The sequence below is a fragment of the Artibeus jamaicensis genome, unplaced genomic scaffold (genome assembly GCF_021234435.1).
Source record: "Artibeus jamaicensis isolate MK-2021 breed Jamaican fruit bat unplaced genomic scaffold, CSHL_Jam_final scaffold_1689, whole genome shotgun sequence".
Classification (NCBI taxonomy): domain Eukaryota; kingdom Metazoa; phylum Chordata; class Mammalia; order Chiroptera; family Phyllostomidae; genus Artibeus; species Artibeus jamaicensis.
The window spans coordinates 13,677,115-13,696,784 of NW_026522029.1; the positions used below are offsets into that span (position 1 = coordinate 13,677,115).

The 19,670-nt window shown below is 51.1% G+C and overlaps 1 protein-coding gene across 2 annotated transcripts in view; it reads left to right on the forward strand.

The window, feature by feature from the left end:
• The window catches only part of DPYD (dihydropyrimidine dehydrogenase), a 499,545-nt gene that overhangs the window by 244,202 nt on the left and 235,673 nt on the right, over window positions 1–19,670 (forward strand). For both annotated transcript variants that reach the window (XM_037153081.2, XM_053655907.1), the window contains one exon: window positions 6,933–7,117. In XM_037153081.2, coding sequence (XP_037008976.2) covers window positions 6,933–7,117 — 185 coding nt within the window. The remainder of the gene's footprint in view (window positions 1–6,932; window positions 7,118–19,670) is intronic.

A 19,670-nucleotide genomic window follows, 5' to 3' on the forward strand; every position in this document is an offset into this window, starting at 1 on the left:
GGGCTTTAAGTGCAGCCAATGGGGAACCGTCTATTAAACATCTTTCTGAACCCCTTTCTGTAATTATTTATATCACTTAGTGATCTCATTCAGCATTCTAGAAAGTTCTTTCCCTAAGAAGTAGATATAAAATGTTTCGATAGCCTTTCTGCTTTTTCTCTGCCTCCTAATTATCAAGAAGTATTAAGCACCCAAATGTGCATAGAATCATGATGATTATGGTCCAAATCAGATTAAAGGACGATCTATTTTTCAAGGAGTTTGTAGTCTTAAGTAGATGGTATCACTGCATATAAATAAGCAAATCAAAGTGCGGCATTTGGGGACCCAACAGAGAATTTGAAAACAATCCCTGTGCATTTCCTTCAAGGACACAGGCCTCCTGGAGGAGGTCTCTTGCAGATAAAATGAAATCAAATCTTCAAGGGGTTCAGAGTTTTACATAGAGGGAATGATCGCAGAGAAATAAGCAAATCAAGGTGAAGTGCTTGCACAGTGTTCATTCCAAATTGATTAGCTGGTCAGTTTAGGAAATGAGCAGGAGACCCCCCAGGGGCTACGAGGGAAGCAGAAGCAGCAGCCACAGGGGCGGCTGCCCACATCAGTCTCCCGTGTTTGATGCTGGGAGCCCCGGCTCCTCCTGAGCGTCCAGGGGAAGAGAGCGAAGTTGGTGTTCTCGCCCTGCCTGGGTCCCCGAAGCTTACCCACACCGAGCACCGTCCCACCGGAGCAGTGGGGAAGTCACGTAGTTGAGTCACTCGGGAGAAATGAGCCAAGCGCCTGTGCTTCCCTAGTCAGAATGTTTGCCACTGTGGAGGCTTTATTTTAGAAGCTTTTTTAAAAAATGGAATTTATTTGCATCTCCTCCCCACCATGAGCCGGCTCTCTAATTGTGGGAAGAAAAAAAAAAAGACCCGCAAGGGAAACCATACATCAAGACAGGGTGCTACGGGCACTCAGCACTGGGGCGACCGGTTGCTTTTTCCAACCGCAACGCAGGTACGAAGTCCTGTCACATTCTGTGTGTTGTGTGGGCTGCAGGGGAAGGTGCTGGCTCAGATGGGGTCCCCAAACTCAAGGGGATCTCAAGGGACAGTGGCTCCTTGAACAGGAAGTGGTTGCAGTTAACGAACCTTAAAGGGGAAGGAGGTGGACGAGATGACCTAAAGGCGTACCTGTACAGCTGGTCCAGGCTGGGTTTCTCTGCTGTCCGTCCCATCCGCACTAGGGCAGCCCCCTAGCTTTCTGCCTCCCCACGCCACGGGCCAGTGGCAAGCAGGACTGTGGAGCCAGAAATAAGCGGCTTCAGCCACTGGCTCTGCCACCCACGGACCAGGTTTAGGGCGATCACATCTACGATAAACCCTTGTTTCCTGGTCCACACGAGGCAGGATGTGGGGATACCCAGGGTCACCCCTGCCTCACGAAGGGGTCAGTAAATGCGGATTGTGTTCCTTAACATTCTTTCTTAGGTGAGGAGGTTGTAAATGAGATGTAAGAAGTGACCAGGAGTTTCCCGTGGATGAATTGGAGCCCAAGAAAGTGCACAGATCAGGGGAACCCAGGGGGAGGCCTGTTCTGCGAATCAGAAAAAAGGGGATCAGAGGAGCGGTTTCACCATTTGGATGCAATAGGAGGGGAGAGGTGAGAGGGCCGAGGTCACAGAATTTGGGGACTCCGGAGACCCTGTCTTCATCAGCAGGACAGACCAGAAGGAATAGCCGCGTGGTAAACAGAGTGGGCAGTCCGTGTCAATTACTCCAGGAAATCACGTAAGGAGAGGAGTCAGCGTGGCCCTGAGAAAAGAGCGTCCTGTCAAAACGGTTTTTCAGGAGAGGCACCGAGGAGAAAGGCCATGTCCTCAGGAGAGTCGGAGGGCGGGTATTTGAGGCCTTCGAGGAGCAGAGAGGGGCCAGGCTAATTGAGGGTGGGGATTAGGCAAGAAAATGATGCCTCTTCCTTGGGGCACCATCGTGTTTGGGAGTGGGTAGCCCATCGCTGGGAAAACTGAGTCACAGAAGGACTTGGGAAGACAGAGCCCATCCAGGGGCTTCCATGACTGGTGGTTGGAGGCGAGGCCTGGCCCTGCCCTTTCCTTCCCCCAGGTTACACCGGCCTCTGAGACTCGGCTTAGACCTGACCTGAGCGTTTATTGCTCTGGCCGCGATTCTGTTTTCTGCCTTGGTTTCCCGGACTATCGTCTCATTGTGTGTGTCCATCTCACTGTGCTTTGTCCTGGTGGCTAACAGGCTACCCAGACTTAAACAGCAAGCACACAGTTGACTCCATCTGCGTTTTCAGGATGCCATTTTGTTACAAATGTTGCGTTTTTCCTCCCCCCACCATGGTTTTGTAGCATCTCAGACGCTCCCTAGGAGGGGAGCCATCCCTCTTCATTATGCGTTCTGTTGTATTGTTTATGGAGGATAAATTTATATTTATGCACTAAGATATAACGTCCTTGACACCCTTTCATAAATACCCAGGAATACACTTGTCACATGCGTGTGGGCTTCTCTGCACAGACCTGGCAACACAGCTCTGTCAGCCTAATTGACCTTGGCAGCCGGCGTCTCCTGGTGACATGTCCCTGAGGGATGGCCTCTGCAGTGTTAAGCTGTGGCTTATTGAAGAACCTGCATGTCACAGTGCAATTAAGTCTATATGGAAAAAATCACTTCACGCATCACATTAAATTGACGCAAAGTCTCCATTTCAAAGCCACTTCTTGTTTTAGACCTACCTCAGTATCTTTGTTTTTTTAAATAAACTCATTAGAACCCAGTAGTAATTAAAGCAGGAAATGAACATAAATCTCCCGTGTTGGGTGTGAATGGAGGACGCTTTCTTTCTTTTTAAAGACGACAAGCTCCAGGCACCGTGTGTTTAACACGCTTCCCTCCCGTTTGCTGAGCGATACAGGCTGTGAGCAAGCATGTGCGGGCCTTCTGCCCGGCCACGGAGCTCCCAGACGTGTGGGCAGAAGGCTCCAGGATGCGGTCTCGGGAGAATCGGTGGGGAAACCGCCCGATCCTAGCCTCTCCCACCTCTGTTAGGTTACAGACAGGAAAGAAAAAAAGGGTACGAGGCTTCTTGTTGATACTCCTTTACCTCTGCAGAGGAAGCAGCAGGCAGTTACCTGTTGTGTAAACGTCAGGATACGTCTTCTGCTCCTTCCAGGCTAGGTAAGGGGAGAGCAGGGGCCTGCTTGGAGGTCTGCACCCCTGTGCTCCCTGGGGGCTGCTTCGGGGGGGCAGGTGGGAGCCTTCTTCATAAGACGGACCTAAACCACCGGATGTCTTTGCAACAAATTAGGAATAAAGTGTTCTCTTTTTCTGCCCGAATCCTTGATTTGATGAGTATGGTAAATACTTCATAGCTTTAAAAATATGATTGAGTAATGGAAATAACTATGCTATTTCAAAAGAATCATCGGAATCATGAAGGGTGCTATTTGGATCCATACTATCAGATTCAACAAAGTTTCAGAAAACAAGTTCACAGATTCCTCCTCCGTCTGCCTGCCTCACTCCGATCACATACTTCCAGAGAGTCCGCCGGGCCCGCAGGGACCCGATGCTGCGTGACCCTGACCATTTGGTGGCCAGGCAGTAATCAACACTCACCTTTGCGTTGGCTGCCCATGCCACTGAGAGGCGGCTTGCTGTAGCTTTGCTTCCATCCACATAGTTACTTCTACTCTCCTGTGTCAAGGATCCTGTTCCAATGTTGACGAAGTAAGTGTGAGACATTAAATGGAAACAAGTGGTTTCTGTTTCGACGATGCGAGCTTTCCTGCAATGTGTCGAGCCCCCGCACAGCCAGCGGCATCCGTGACCCCTCAGCCTCTCTCCCGTTTATCTCTCCCACTGGACCAGACCATGACGTGTCCGACTGGAGCCTGCAAAGGGGCAGGGGAGACGCTTGGTGGGTAACTTTCAAAAGGGGGCTGAGGATCTTTTCAGTGAGAGAACATTCCTCTTCTGTCTCGGAACAGTGTCAGGCATTTGCTTGGCGTTTACTGAGTTTAGCTGGATACTGCCAATGACAGAATAATTCACAAAGGATTCCCACATGGAGGAGAAAGAAGAACAGGTGTTTAAAAGTAGATGTGCAGATGAGTGAATGTTTAGGGACATACAGTAACACAGTGTGTGTGCAGCAGAAAGACCCGTGCCCAGAACAGCACTTTGATTTCACAAAGAAATGCCCCTTAGGTGGCTGAGGGCGTTGGTGCTGAGTATTTTGAGAAATGCAAGAGTTGCTTACTAAACCCACGGCGACGCCTCCCGACAGCCTGTCGACTGGGACAGGGGTGCAGCTCTAGTGTGAAAACGAATCAACCCGCCCACGTTTCTGCGGCGCAAGGAATCATACAGCCATCATCCGAGAACTTCAGTTCAATTCAGCGTCTACCGTGCACACGGCCCGGTACTCAAGGTCGATTTCAGCTTTGCGAGGCCTTTAGGTACAGGGTGGGGCCAAAGTCGGGTTTACAGTTGTGAGTGCTCAAAAGAGTTTATTCTTGTCCTGTTATTTATTATTGGACTGGTTTCCATGGGAACAGCTGTAAACGGACTTTGGCCCCCACCCTGTAGTCGGAAGACTCCTCTACAAAGAAGAAAATTTACATTTTTAGGGACGAAGCCTTGAAAGAGCCCCAAGCAAGCGGGACATGCTGAAGCCCAGGCTGCCGTAGCCTCGCCGAACACACGTGTCTCCGACTGTAACCACTGCCCAGGGAAACCAAGGGTAACGAGGGCATCGCCCCTGCCTTGCTCAGGCTGACGGTGAACCTCGCAGCAACCTTCACAGTTGTAAGAAAATGAGAAAGACGGCAGAAAGGGCTTTGATTCCCGGTGAGGCGGCTTTGAGTCTCTTCTTTTTGGAGCATCTTCTTTGTTCCAGTCACTCTGTGAGATGAAGATCTATTGGCATCTTGGACATGAAGATTTATGGGCGTCTCCTTCCCACGCAGGAGAATTATTTTGTACACAGAGACATATCCCGCGACAGAAGCCGTGCGGTGGCGAGGCATTGCGGGCGCCGTGCTGATAAAAGGTTGCGCCCAGGAGCCAAGCTCGCTGTTGACTTTCTTGCAACTCAAGGTGCTGTCGACAGATGGTGGTGACGACCTGCTCAGCGGGGCGCAGCTGGTAAAGGTCTCGTTCCCTGTGACCTTTCGAGACTGGAGAAGAATCTTCTCCAAATGCCATTCTGCGTTGGAAATAATTACATGAATATTTAATTTCCCACTCGATGAAAGGTGAAATCACATCAGAGACACAAACGGGAGCAGGTCTTTACACATGAACCTGAGCATCGGTCCACGCTCATCCACCCACCCACCCGTGTGTCCCCTGGAGGGAGAGATTCCTGAACCCTGAGACGGTCCTGGGCCCGGGGCTCAGCGCCCAGCAGCGTGGGCACCCTCCTGTTTGCGTAGAGCCTGCCATCTTACGGGGAAAACACAGCTAAGTGTACCCCTTAATAATGTCCTCAAATGCTAATATTCTTCAAGTAGTGTGTTACATAAACGTACAAGGGTTTATTTTCGTTTCTGTTAGTGTTCAGAAGAAACTGATTTTCGGTGTCAGAATAACATTTTTTACTATGGTTATTTTCTTTTCTTTCATGTTTGACGTAATCTATTCAACTACTAACTTCCAGGATCTTCCCAGCTTTTCTCCTTTAGTGTAAGTTGTCGTATACTCTCATGTTTGTGCCTTTGGTTTTTAATTGAACCTATTGAGTGATGCTGGTTGGTAAAGTTGTATAGGCTTCAGCCGTGCAGCTCTCTAGTGACTCATCCATGTGTTGTGTTGTGTGTGCACGCCAGGCCGAGGCTCCGTCCATCACCATTTACCCCCCTTCACCCTTGCCTCCCTCGCCCCACCCCCTGTCCCTGCGGTCGTCTCCACACTGTTGTCAGACTCACAGACACAGAGAACAGACTGACAGCTGTCAGATGGGAAGAGGGGTAGGAAGGTGAAGGAATGAAGTTCTGTTCTCTTTTGACCTGGAGAGAAGGGCAGTTCCTGGGGTCTGTCCCAAGAGACTGCACTTCAAGTTCATGACCTGATGACCCTGAGAGAAGACCGCTTGGTCCGGAACACTGGCTCAGCCTGTTCCATCATAGGTGGCACTGTCCACCTTCCCTCGTGTTCTTGGTCAGCTGGGTCTCGTCCAGACACCAGGGCTGTGTATCCAATCAGAATTCCCTTTAGACATTGTTCTTAAGGGGGCCCGGCCTCTTCCTAGTTCCGCAACACGTTCACCGTCTTCGAACCCAGGACTCGGCTGGTACTTCAGCACCTTTGAAACTGTTTTAAGGAACTGATGGTAATGTTTGTATTTGCTGATGTTAAAAAACCCCAGAATTGATGGCTAATTTCTAGAGCCATGAAGTTGCTTAACATTAAGTGTGAATAATGTGGTGTAAACGTCAGAGTCTGTGTCATTTTATGAATGAAACTTCTGCTGTGAAATAAACAGATGGGCCGTCCATCCAGATTCATGGCGTGACTTACACCTGTGACTCGGAGGCAGGTCTGGGGTCCCATGGGTGATAACAAACCCATGAAAGCAGCGGTTATGGACAAGTTAAGTCTAGAAGATACGTTTTAAATGGATTTAAAGGGATGTGCGTCCCTCCCACCTGGACTCCGACCTCTTGGACATAAACGCAGGTCTGACACCGTGCCCTGCTCCGTGCGCATGGATTTCTGCACGGAGGTGTCTCAGGTGGCTAAGCCATGACTTGCAATGTGTTCCTAACTCAGACATTTCACAAACTTTGCATTTTTTGCGCCATTAAAACAGTTGCTTGGATCTCTAGACCAATAATGAAATCGTGATTTTCCTTAATCTTCAAATTATTGTTATATAACACACGGATTACTCATTGTCTATTACCTTTTTTTTTTTTTCAGTAAAAGAAGCCTTGAGCCCCATCAGATTTAACAAATGGGGTCTCCCAGAAGTGGACCCCGAGACGATGCAGACCAGCGAGCCGTGGGTGTTCGCAGGCGGCGATCTAGTTGGCTTGGCAAACACGACTGTGGAGTCGGTGAACGACGGCAAGCAAGCTTCCTGGTTCATTCACAGATACATACAGGTAGGCGGGTGCGGACCATCGCAGGCACGTTCTCAAATGTGGGCGTGCTTGATTTGTGCTGCTTGTTCAGGTGAGCCTTTCCATCTGGTGCGTGATAACTACATGAAATCGGCCACATACGTAGCTACTTGGAGAAAGCTTGTTTTTTGCATGGAGTACAACTTTTGGCTGGCCAGGCCTCTCAGGACCAGCCTGTTGCCTCCTTGAGGAAATGAAAGTGGAAGCAGGAGACAAGAGCAGGTGCCTGTGCCAGGCTGGACAAAGCCCAGGGAACGTGTGAATTCAGTCTCCAGGAGAGAACTCAGGAGGGGGGGGAGGCAGATGGCTCCCGGAGGTTTGAACAAGGCAAAACTGAACGCAAGTCCGTCGGTAAAGGAAGGTGTTCATTTTCCCCTAAATATTTAAACCCACCGACAGCTTTTAAAATAATATACAAGCGAAATAGCGTAAAATAAAATAAAGTGAATAGAATATTCACTTTATTTTACGATGGCTGTAGTTTCATAGTACTTCCTGATTGTCACTGGAAAGGATCCTTAAGGGTATATTTCTTTTGACTTCACTGTTTTCTTTTTATTTCCCTGAATATGATAAAAGTGTACTGTGAAAAATGAGCGCATTATTTTACTTAGCTTCTGCTTATGTGTTAAAGGAAAGAAGCAGACTTTTAGGGGTGATGGAAAAGAGAAAGTGTCTGTGCTTTTAAAGACACAGATTGTTAGGAGTGCTCGTGTTCGGAACAGAGAATTCATAGTCTGTGGCCAGTACTACTTTGGAGTTTGGCTGAAGGATTGAGACTCATCCAACAAAGGCGTTAATCGCCTGATAAAACTGGAGCAGAAGTGGAGGGCGGGTAAAGATCTCTGTCAAATAAAAGTGACAGTCCCCCCCCACTGCCGGGGGCTGGACGCCAAGTGCCGGGACTGAGAAGGAAGGAGCGTGCCCGGTGGGGTGCACCCCCTCTCCGTACTGCCATTCACATGGTCGTGGCCTCTGTTGTCTCTGCAGTTTGGCTCTCTCACCCCCCCCCCCACGTCCAGCGCCCCGGGCTGCAGCCAAAGCCGTGCTTCTCAGGTGCAAGTTCGACCCCCATGCTCTCCCAGAAAACCCTTCTGGGACGCCCCTGCTCTCAGGATACGGCCCGAACTCCTCGGCTTGGGGTGCCGGGTTGAGCCCCGAGACATAGCCAAGATTTCCAGAGTCCAGCTTTTCCCTCGCTCCATCCGCCTCATTCACCTGGACCCTGCTGGCCCCCCAGGGTTTGCTTCCTCTCCCTCTCCCTCAGTTTCCCTGATCGAGTGCTGCGGGCTGGTCTGTCACCACCCAAACCTGGGGTCCTGCTTGTTCATCACTGCGCCCTCAGAATGCACAGTGTGTTCATCTGTTACACAGGAAAAACACTTGCAGCGAGATCACTCATTTTAAAGGTGTTTGAAGAGGAGTTAAGAAAACTCATGGGTATGTTACCCAAGTTCATTGGCCCTGGAAATGAATCCTTTCCTTGCACACGTAGCACTCGTTAAGAAACCTGTTTACAGGGTCTGGAGTGAGTGTACTCACGAATGAAGGGTGACAGCACCTTGCCTTGCAGCCTCCACCAGTCCGGGGGAAGGTAACACCCGACAGTGCACTTTGAATGCTGGTGCAACGGTGTGTGCACTGTGGTACTAATTCACTCGTGTGTTCACTGCAGTGGACTACTTAGAACTTCTTTGTGATACGCTTTCCCAGGTACGTGGGATTATCCAAAGAGACCTGGGTCGGGGTTGTGATCATTCCCGTGTCTGTCTGGGGGGGGGGCTTGGCTGCATTTCCTGAGTCCCTCTGATCAGTTAGTTATACTCACGGACTCCCAGCTGTGGGGCCCACCCTCAGCTCCAGAGGGAACGATGTGAACCCACGAGGCGAGTGTGGTGTAGTCGTTAGAAACAGGGTCTGCACTGAACCGACCTGGCTTCACGCCCAGTTCCAACGCTTCCAAACGCTGTGGCCCTGGGCAAGTTCCTCGGAGCTCCAGAACTCGGTCTCCCCAGGGGCCCACGATCGTTGGAGTTGCTGTCCTGCTGGGGTGCAGGGGAGACTCTGTAACAGAATTCCTGGAAAGCCCTTGAGAGTCTGAGCTACAAATATGTGTTGTTTGCGTTGTGGGTTATTAGCATTTACTTTGAGTTGACAAATGGCATTAGAGAAAAATTATAAAATAGAAGAATTGACTAGAAAGACTAAGTATAGGATTTTAACAGACACTGAGTGAAAGAGGCCATGTCAAGTAATTGTAAGAGCACTTTATTTAGCCATTTATGCCCTCACCCATATGCATCCGTCTGTCTGTCCACGCAGTCACTGATGCTTGGTTCTATTCATTCCCTCAACAAACTACACATTTAAAACAACAGCGCTACCCTGGATCGGCAGTGCTAATCACCAGGTCGGTCAATGTGCGTTGAAACGTGAAACCGGCCATTAATGACCTCCCGGTCTGGAGGGAGGACTGTTGCGCAGACGCCCATCTAATGCACTACAATAAACGCGGTGGCGGGAAGTGCGAGGGCACAGGGGAGCGCGGAGAGACGGTGATGGGCCCTGTCGGATGGGGGGTTGGGGTGTGGAGCCAGCAACGGCTTCATGGAAAAACCCAGACACGTGAAGAGGGCGGATGAGGAGAACTGGAGGCATCCCCGGGGGGTTGGGGGCTGGCGCTGCAGAGCTTGCTCACAGAGCGAGGGGGACCGGGCAGGGGACCGGCAGGCCGTGGTCCAGACGTTGTCCCGCTGCTGTGCGCGCCTGTGCAGAGCAGGGGCGCCTCCCTGGGACCCTCGCAGTGCTGCTTCCTGGCTCCGGCACCGCGCACCTGTGAGCAGCTTCTTTCCTTTTTAGAGAAGGGCAGCCGTGCGTGGCTGCAGGAGGCCCTGAGTGCGGAGAAGGGGCAGGGACAGCAGGAGGACAGCGCTGACCTTATACGGGGCGAGGACGTGAACGCGGGGACGGGAGAGGCAGGAGAAAACATCTGCGTGGAGAAGCGGCACCCTCAGGTCCGGCGTTAAGTGAGAGGGGCGTTTCCTGACTTCTCAGCATTTCCCTCCCTAAGCGTCCTTACGTCACAATCGTAAACTTATTCTTCGAGAGCGACCAGCACTCCCAAAGCATAAGCATCCAATGTGATTTCTCCCTCTTTTTTTTTTAAAAGATTTTATTTACTTATTCATTTATAGAGGGGAAGGAGAGAGGGAGAGAAACATCAATGTATGGTTGCCTTTCGTGCGTCCCCTGCTGGAAACTGGCCTGCAGGGAAGCAGTCTGCAACCCAGGCATGCGCCCTGACTGGGAATCGAACCGCTATCCTTTGATTCACAGGCCCGTGCTCTATCCACTGAGCTACACCAGCCAGGGCTTCCTCTGTCATTTTTACACAAGGTTAGTGAAGTCCTGGGGGATCCGTGCTTTTTCCTTCCTCGTGGACGAGAATGGCTGCAGGTCAGAGGTCACTTTGACAGTGACCTTCAGCACCCAGGGAAAGAGCTGTCACTGAGAGGAGGACTACAGGTAAATGAAAAAAATGGGCCAATTTAAAACATATTTGGACTTCTCCTTGCAACCTTCTCATGGCTTTACTCGCTTACCCTGCGTGTGTGTGTATGTCCTTATGGCTGGGAAAACGTTCTGCACCAGGAAGGAAGATCTTACTCAGACACAACAGCCCGGCACAATAGTGTTCGAACCCGAGGATGAGCCCTGTGGAATCGCTGGAGAAGAGTGTGGGATGCAACCTGATGGGAAGCTAGATCCACCCCCTGACCCCCCACCCCGGCAAATGCTGGAGCAGCGCGGGGGGCCAGGTCAGCCCAGACTGAGTTTCTGGAGAAGCCTCGTGGGGAAGGCGGGCCCAGATTTTCATCCTCCTCCGCACAGGCCCTCGGCGGTCGCTTGTGGGGCATGGTAGTCAAGCTGCTGTTTCCATGGCGTCTGTCTGACCTTGCACCTTTTTTGGTGCCCGTGACTCTGTGGAATGAGTGCCATTATTCCTGTCTCACCGCTTTACAAAATAAAGGCTGTGCAATGATAAAGAAGCCTGGGGGGTGCGGTTCAGCACCTGGTCAGGAAAGAGGCCGGGACTGACTATAGGCCCTTAGTTACCTGCCGCCCCCTTCCTGGGGATTCTCAGCTCTGGGTCCCCCCTGTTCTCGCCCGTCAGCAGCAGCCCCGACACCTCCCCTGCAGGATGTTACAGTTCACAAACAGTGCATCAGACCGGCCGGAGGGGCCTCTGGAGCTGGAAGTGGGCGACGGGAGGCTGCAGTGAGTGTCACTAGTTCGAGCTACGAAGGAACCTAATGATGAAGCGGAGAGGGACGGGGGGCGCTGCCCGACCCCACACTCCCAGGAAAGGAAAAGAGAGACGGTGCACTCAGCGCGAGGTCGCAGAGCTCAGCTCAGTGGCTCACCGAGGGTGAGAATGAGGCATCTCAACTGCATAGGTAAACCCGGCCCCTCCATCAACGGCAACCTGGCCAAACCCAGAATCCTCACTTAGAAATTCGGGAGCACGAGGGGATTCTCCTAAACTGGGAACAAAAACCAGGAGGTGGTTGGTTAATCAGAATAAGTCAAAGCCGAGACTGCGGAAGGATATACACGCACATGAAAGCCATATCTTTTTAATGTAAACGATACGGATGTTTTCCCATTTCCACTTCTCTTAAAAAATCTAGTGCCCAGGCCTTTTGAATCCAGGGGTGACGTTCTGTCATCTTTCTTATCTGAAACTATAATATACTGTCTGCAGTTTTGTTATTAAAGGAGAGCAAATGCAAGGAAAAAAATATCCCAGAAAATGGCTGCGTATGGCCTATGGCCCCCCACAGTCCTATGGGCTGTGTGGCCCACCCTGCGTGTGATAGCCAATTTTTTAAAGATTTTATTTATTTATTTTTAGAGAGAGGGGAAGAGAAGGAGAAAGAAGGGGAGAGAAACATCCATGTGTGGTTGCTTCTCACACGCCCCCTACTGGGGACCTGGCCTGCAACCCAGGCTTGTGCCCTGACTGGGAATCGAACCAGTGACCCTTTGGTTCACAGGCTGGGGCTCAATCCACTGAGCCACACCAGCCAGGGCTGGTAGCTGATTTTTGGTGACACTCTTCATCCTGTCTTTTGAAAACATCCCACTTAGTTTTTCCAGAATCAGCCATCTTTCTTTTCATGGAACTCACCAATTCATGTGCTTTTATTCACATTGATCACCAACACAAGTGGAGGGAGGGACATACAACGGACTCTTAAGAAGCATACAACCAGCCGATGGGTGTAGAAAGGTCTTGGGCACCTGGGTGCCGCACTCATGACACAGACTCGACACAGCCAGCCGTCCTCTGTGTGCCTCCTGAGGAAGAGGAGAGGAGGAAGGCACTAACAGCCAGCTTGGTTGAGAGAGCCCTTTGTGTGCCGGGGGCTTCTTCCCTACAGAAGACACAGCTTAGCAGCAAATGTGATTCGCTCGTGAAACGCAGTCACTCCGAACATTACCGACATTGCTCTGGTATCAGCACAGAAGCAGATTTAGTCACAGAAGTAGGAAGAGAAGGGCTGCCCAGCACCTGCCCTTGCGATGCGCTCCCCTGCAAGCAGACGTGGGGTGGGAACCCAGGCTGGATTCTGCTAAAGGAATCCCAGCCCGGAGGCGTCTGTTCCCCGAGGCAGTCAGTCTCGGGAGTGCCGAGAAGATGATCTCACACACACGGGATGAGTGTCAAGCGAGTGGGTCCAAATGGAGAGAAGCGATCATTTCAAAGCCTGCTGGTTTGATTATGTCCTCACAGCGACCCTGCAGTCGTATCATTATTCCGTGACTCAGAGTTCTGTTTTAAATTCCGGATCTCGCAGATGCAACATCGAATAAACACTGTGTTTGTTCCTACGAATGCTTGACTGAATGTACAGGCTGCTGCCTCCAAATCAGAAAGACAACCACCAAGAGATGAAGATGTGAATGATGGTCAAGGGTACGTGCGGAATGAACAGGTTAGGGCGGAGATTCAAGTAAAGGCGAGAACTGGCTGAGCCCTTCTTCAAACACAGGCAAGAAAAGAACAGGGAAGGGCCCAATGTCTTTCGGTAGAATTCATCCCATGGAAATTACACATTCGTGAGGAAATGGCAGAGGATAAGAAAGGAGGCATTGGGGCATTAAGCACTTAAAAAAAAAGTTTTGACTTCTCTGTGCACAAGCGCTGGAGGCTTAGAGAAGAGGGGAGGCCACATTGTTGCAGAATGATGCTCACGGCAGCCAGCGTGGGTGGTGAGCTTCCTACGACTCAGAGTGAAGTTTTCCGTTGCTGGTTTGGTTTCAGGGTTTTGGCTGCATACCTGAGTTTGTCTCCACGCATGCTCCGAAATGGTAGTCTGTTTTCTTCTTTAACCTTTATCCTTCATGCAATATGTTGTATTCTTATAATGAGCATCCCTGTTAAGGTGCCTGATATTATTTTGATGGTTTCATTTATGAGTCTATGTTATTCTTTCTCCTTTGTCAGCACCCTTCAAACTCATTCTTGTGGCAGAATTATCCTACAACAGATATACCAGATACACACGTAAACATTCCGGCACCTTACTAGGTCAAGGGCCCGTCTCAGCCCTCCGAGATCGCAGGGCACAAGTGCCCACTAAGTTACAGCTTTCTGCAGGCGCCTTGATTTCCAGTTCAGCAGGAAAGTGTCTATATTTTGATACAGTGATGTTCTCGGACAGGGAGTGGGATTCTACCCAGTAGCATGTAGAATGGGGCAATTTTTGGAAATAGGTGTGAAGTTCTTCAAAACTGTTGCCAAGTCCCTGGACAGAGGACCGACTTCCCTGCCGTGTGAGGTGTTTGTGCATGTGCTTCCGGTCCCATGGAGGCCCCGTGGAGTAGCTGCTGGTCCAGGGGACTAGGCTTCTCGGGGGACTGTCAGGGAGACGGAGCCTTTCACCTGTGGGTCACTCGTTCAGCTCCGCCCCGGGGCGAGAGCGGGCAGGCCAGTGGCCGTGTGGGAGGAGGGGGCATGCAACTTCCGTCCCTGTGCAGAGAGGTTTGCACCGTGGTCCCGCCACAGAGGGCGTCCGTGCCAAATGGGAGCCGAGATTTCAGCTGGAAGAGGAAGGAGCAGTTTGATCATCGTGCTGCATGTCCGTGTTTTCCCTGTGAGCCAGCCGCCACCTCCGGCGTGTTTCGTGATGGCTCGTCATGGGAAAGCCAGGCTTGTGCTTGCTTGGTTTGGGATGGGGGCCCCGGGCCCACCCACGGGACCCCTGTCTGCCCTTGTGGCCAGTGGGGAGCGACTCAGCCTCACTAAGTTGTGCTTTAAGGAGCCATCTCACCCTCTCACGGTGATTAATCCAGGACTGAACGTTGTCTCAGCCGTGCCTGCCATTTCTTTAGTGCCCTTCTGCACAGTGTTAAATCTTTCATTCTCCTTTTCAATCGTGTTATTAATTTTATCTACGTCTGGACACATGACCGGACACTTGGCGAGGCCTATTCATGCCTGTCAGTCTTCCAGTGGAGAAATACTGACTTAACAAACAAGAACAGAAATGGTGAGGACACTTTGAAGATGAGGAATTTGAAACTGAGCATAAAGGACCGTCGCTGTACAGCTAATTAAATTGTCCGTGTTCATATCAATAAATGAAATCTTGCGCCTTCTGCCATTTTTAAGTTTTGAGGTTCAGTGAAGGATTTTGTGCTTCTACTACCTTGACAGACCAGTCAGGTTATTAACTCTCTCTGATTTGGAGTCTCTTTAAAAGAAATTTTTTTTCTAAAGAGGGAAAGGCAAAGGTTGATACCTGAAAATTTTATAAGATTACAGCATGTTCTTAGTACTGGAATATTTAAAATTTTATTTTATATTGGGCTCAGTGATTTCCCAAAATGAGCCCGCATTGTTGGGTTGTAAGAATTTTAAAGCTAGCTCTAATAATCTCTGTGATATGGAAGCAGAACCTAAAGAGTGACCATAACCATGTCTCACGGTAAAGAACTCGGCCGTGGGCAGTGGCTGAACACATGGGAGGGCGGGACATGGGAGGCCAGCTCAGAAACACGTCCCGGTCTCCATGGCGTTGAAGGCCTTCAGTGCCAACTTGAAGTAGAAGACCCTGTGGGCATTCTCTTTGGTTAAATTCTTTAGTTGCACGTGGTCGAAGGTGGTCTTTTGCCCTGAAATGCCCCCGTGGTCCTGGCACTCTGTGAAGCACCGTGAGAATCAGGAATTTAAGTGGCAGGGCTTCACGTTCGAGCATCTCTGTGGCCCTTTGCACATCGGGGGTGGCGTGTCCACCCTCACAGCCTCCCCAGGGAGCCAAGGGCCGGGCCTGGCAGCGGCCACATGGAAGCTCCTACATCAAGGGCGCCCTTCCAGCTGCCAGACGAGTGGGCCCCCTAGAGGCAGGCACTTGGGCGTGCAGCTCCGTGAGCTCCGGGGAGGCGGGGGAGGCTGCGACCTGGAGGTGCGTTTTCTGGCCCTGGCAGGGTTGCACACCTCCCCGGCGGGCCGAGGCCGACCGGCCAGTTGTGGTTGAATGACTGGCGGCGACTTCGGTGCTGTTCCTGCACGCACAGAATGAAAGTTCCACAAAGGGGGGCAGGGGGTGTCATCAATGTGTCACGTTGATTTCTTTTATTCCTCCCCTGAGGATTTGTTTATTGATTTTAGAGATGGAGGGAGACAGAAACGTCAACATGAGAGAGAAACATCGATTGGCTGCTTCCCACACACCCCACCTGGGGATGGAACCCACAGCCTTTGTGGTGCAAGGTACAGAGCTCCAACCAACCGAGCCACACAGCCAGGGGGTCACTTTAGTTTCCGAATCCTCCTCTGCTTCAGATTAAAACTATCGTATCCACGGAACCGGCTTCTCTATCTCTGACCCCCTCCCCCTGGCTGAGAGGAGGCAAGGCTTTCTAAATGACCACCGCACGGAAAACGGAGACCCACTGAAAGTGTCCTTCACATACTGCAAACCTTTAATCCTCTGTTAGAAGGAGATGGATATAAGTCATCGTTCACCGTCAGGGAGAAAGCAATGACTGCCGATAAGAACGCAGGTTTAAATCCTAATGGATTCCATTCGAAATACTGAGAGCCTCCAAAAAATAATATCGGAGTCTGTCACGGCTAAATGCTGTCTCCACGCGAAGCTGGGCCCCTTGGTCAAGGGCGGGGGGCCGAGGGGACTTCAGCCCAGCCTCTCAGTGGGCAGCGGGGCCTTTCGACGGAACCAGGACTGGAGTCGAAGGTGGTCCCTCGTCCTCCCTAGGGCCTCTGGGAAGTGAAGTCCGTTTCAGGGCTTATGAACACACGTGCGGTGTGCCCGGGACTACGCGCACTGGACTTCCCCTTCGATGGTGCGTTCAGGTGACGTTTGGCGTGCTCCCCAGATGGCATCTTTAAATAATAAGCAGTGGAGGCACGGCACCGTTTCCTGTTAAAGCTTCTGTGATAACATGTGGCTTTGGGGCTGTGAAGGAGGATTTGTTTTTATAACGTCTATATGTTGTGAAAGGATTTCTAGGAAAAAAAGGAAAAAGCGAACCTGTATCTAATGGAGCCATCAACACAAATCTACCGAGTTGGCGGTAGGAGGAGAAAACACCGTGACTAATAAGTAATTGTGATGCCTTTTACTGACTTCGCGTGGAGTTCCTAACCTGGATGATATGGCAGCGCTGGCCCTGAAAAGTAATTTGAAATGAAATTGTCTCCATAAAGGCAGAATATTTCCTTACCCGGAGAGCCATAGGCTGCTACATGGGGCAGATACCTCCAGACGAGAATGGGGAGGAAAGAATGACCGGAACCGGCCCCCTGCCGTGCCAGGCTGGACCTCAGCACGTGCCGCTGGAGTGTGAGCCTCTTCGGAGCCCGTGGTCCAAGTGGGGCTGAGAAGGACGCTGACTCCCCCACGCCATGGTGCCTGGGGTACCTGCGGCTAATGACGGGCCCACAGAACAAAGCGCCAGAAGCCTTTAGTTGGCTGGGGTCAATTTAAATGCAGAGCGGTTCCGTTGGAACCAAATTATGTTGGTTTAATCAAATTGTGTTGCTCGGCATTCAGTGATTTGGCGCGGTTGAGTCTTAGGCACGTCGTAAAGGATCAGATGGAGGAAATCCAGACACAGGGAGGGTGTTGGAAGACTAAGCGTAGTTTTCCCCAGATTCCTCCTCAGTCCTGCTTCTCAAACTGTGGGGGTGTGGCACTGGCTTGGGGTCACCCCACTCAGGCTCTGACGGCGCAGGGGACGGGAGGGGGCGGTGAGGGGGGCAGCGAGGGGTTCCCGGGGCGAGGACATAAACGCTTTCCAGACCCCAGGTGCCTTCCCTGGAGCCTCACCACTTTCATTCTTAAAAAAGGATAAAATTTTAGTTTTTGATGGCTTGAAAACCAAATAATATGTGTTAAAAATCAATAACCTGGTTATTAAATACCTGTTTTAGGTCAGTTGTCATGTTAGGGGTTTAACATTTGCGTCCTACTCGAAACCACCTCCGGAGGAACGGCGGTTTTTCCCGGTTCACAAATCGAGTAAGTGGGCGAGGTGGGCGTGGCCCTGAGAACCGGTCACTTGCAACTTGGTCAGTAGACCAAGAGCAGACATGAAAGAGTAAATGCAAGGCCGAGGCGATTCATTCAGGAGTGTAGAACTATCGGTAGGGCTTTCAAATCGGTACGTGAAAGACGGAAGACCCCAGAAGATGTGAAGGCGGCAGTGACGTCCGTGACCAAGAGCAGGACACCTGGGGGGCTTCTCCGAGGCGGCCAGGCCGGGTCCAGCCTCACAGCTCTGCTCTGCGGGGTCCCCACCGGCCTCCTCCTCTCGGCTGTCTTGGCCTGAGCTGCCCCTGAGCGTGGGGAAGGCAGAGCACCCAAGTGCATCCTGGTCCGTCTGCCCCACGGGGCCCACAAGGGCAGCAGCTCTGGACGTCTGTCGTCCACGCCACTGGTCTCCGAATCGTGTGCTCTCATTCTGGACCATTTCCCACAGGCCGTACCGTTCACTGCACACCAGACGACACCCCACTGGAATGTGGCTTTTAAATTGGTTTTTTTGTCTGTTTTTTTTCTTGGCGGTATTCTCGTGCCCAGAACAGCTTCGACCTCATAGTAGGTGGTCGGCCAACAAAACGCCTGTCGGTAAATATGGTGGACGCGTTGGTTGCGGAGCCCTGGAGGTGCAGGGGCAGGTTTCATGGACCCTCGTGGTCGTTGGCGACAGGCACCGGGTCAGCTCGCTGATGCGGGCCGTAGGGAAGGGTCGGGTGGAAACCGGGAGGTGCAAGGGAGCGTTGCCTGTGCACAACCACGTTCCTGGTCTGACCCCCACGAGCACCCTCGATATTAGTTGTGTTGAAGGTGAGACAGCCGAGTGCCGAACCGGCCCGGCTGACCTGTTCAGGGGCACAGTGTGACCTCCGAGCAGCTGCCTGGTCTCTGCCTCCATCCCACCCCACCGGGGCCTGTTTGGAAGACTTCTCCCCGAAATCCTCGGGGCAGCAGGCAAGCATGAATGCAGATGCTCCCTGGAGGGTTGTTGACTCACAGCTCCAAGCATTTCATTCCAAGTCTTAAAGTTACCGCTGCTGCCGTCACCTGTCTTACCTGTCCGCCTCTTTCCTTCCCCTCCCTCACTCCCACCTCGGTCTCGTGGCCTCCTGTGTGCGCCACGGATCTGCCTTCTGCAGCACCGGTCTGGGCGCCAAGCGGTCCGAAAGCCCCTCCATTACCAGCACACTGTCACCGCCTCTGCCCCAGGTCCATGACCACACTAATTGCTACATTCCTGATTAGCACCTGAGAAAGTTTGGCAATGAGTTATTTATTATTTTGATGGGATCTTTGACTAACTTACAAGCCACGTCTAAAAAGTCAATTCACTCCTGAACTCTTTTAAAATGCCTCCTGGGTTGTGTGACTCAGGGGCCAGGACCTTCTGGTTTACAGGACATGGCTCCAACCAACTGAGCCACGCTGGCCGGGCTGGAGACCAGAGTGTAGACGGGGAAAAGGTCCCAATCACCAGAGTTAATGTTTACTTTTGTGTCCTCATTCAGTGCTCAGATTGCAAATATCTTATTAAGAGCAAAGTGAATAATATATCCTTTCAAAAGTGAATAAAAGGGGATCATTTTTTAAAGAAACATTTCTGTAGCCTCATGCCTTCTCCAAAGTTTCTGTTGCAAATAGCGATCTCTCCAAGTGGAGAGATGGAATCTGATTTTATGTTACAATTATAATCATTGTACCTAGGCCTTTCCACCATGGAAACAGCGAACCCAAATTAATTTCTGCTTTGCAAGATTTTTTTTTCCCCTCAATAGATATTTCTTCAAAGAGCAGAGTAACTGAGCTGGAGTTAATTAATGCATTAATCCCGCCTATGAATTAATCTAGCCGTAAGTAGCAGCACAATGCTATTTTTTTTCTTTGCCTTAGAATAGCCTTAGAATGGGTGCTTCTGGAGCAGCTGCACCCCAAGATAGGGGCCATTGTGGTTCCGTCACAATGAAGTC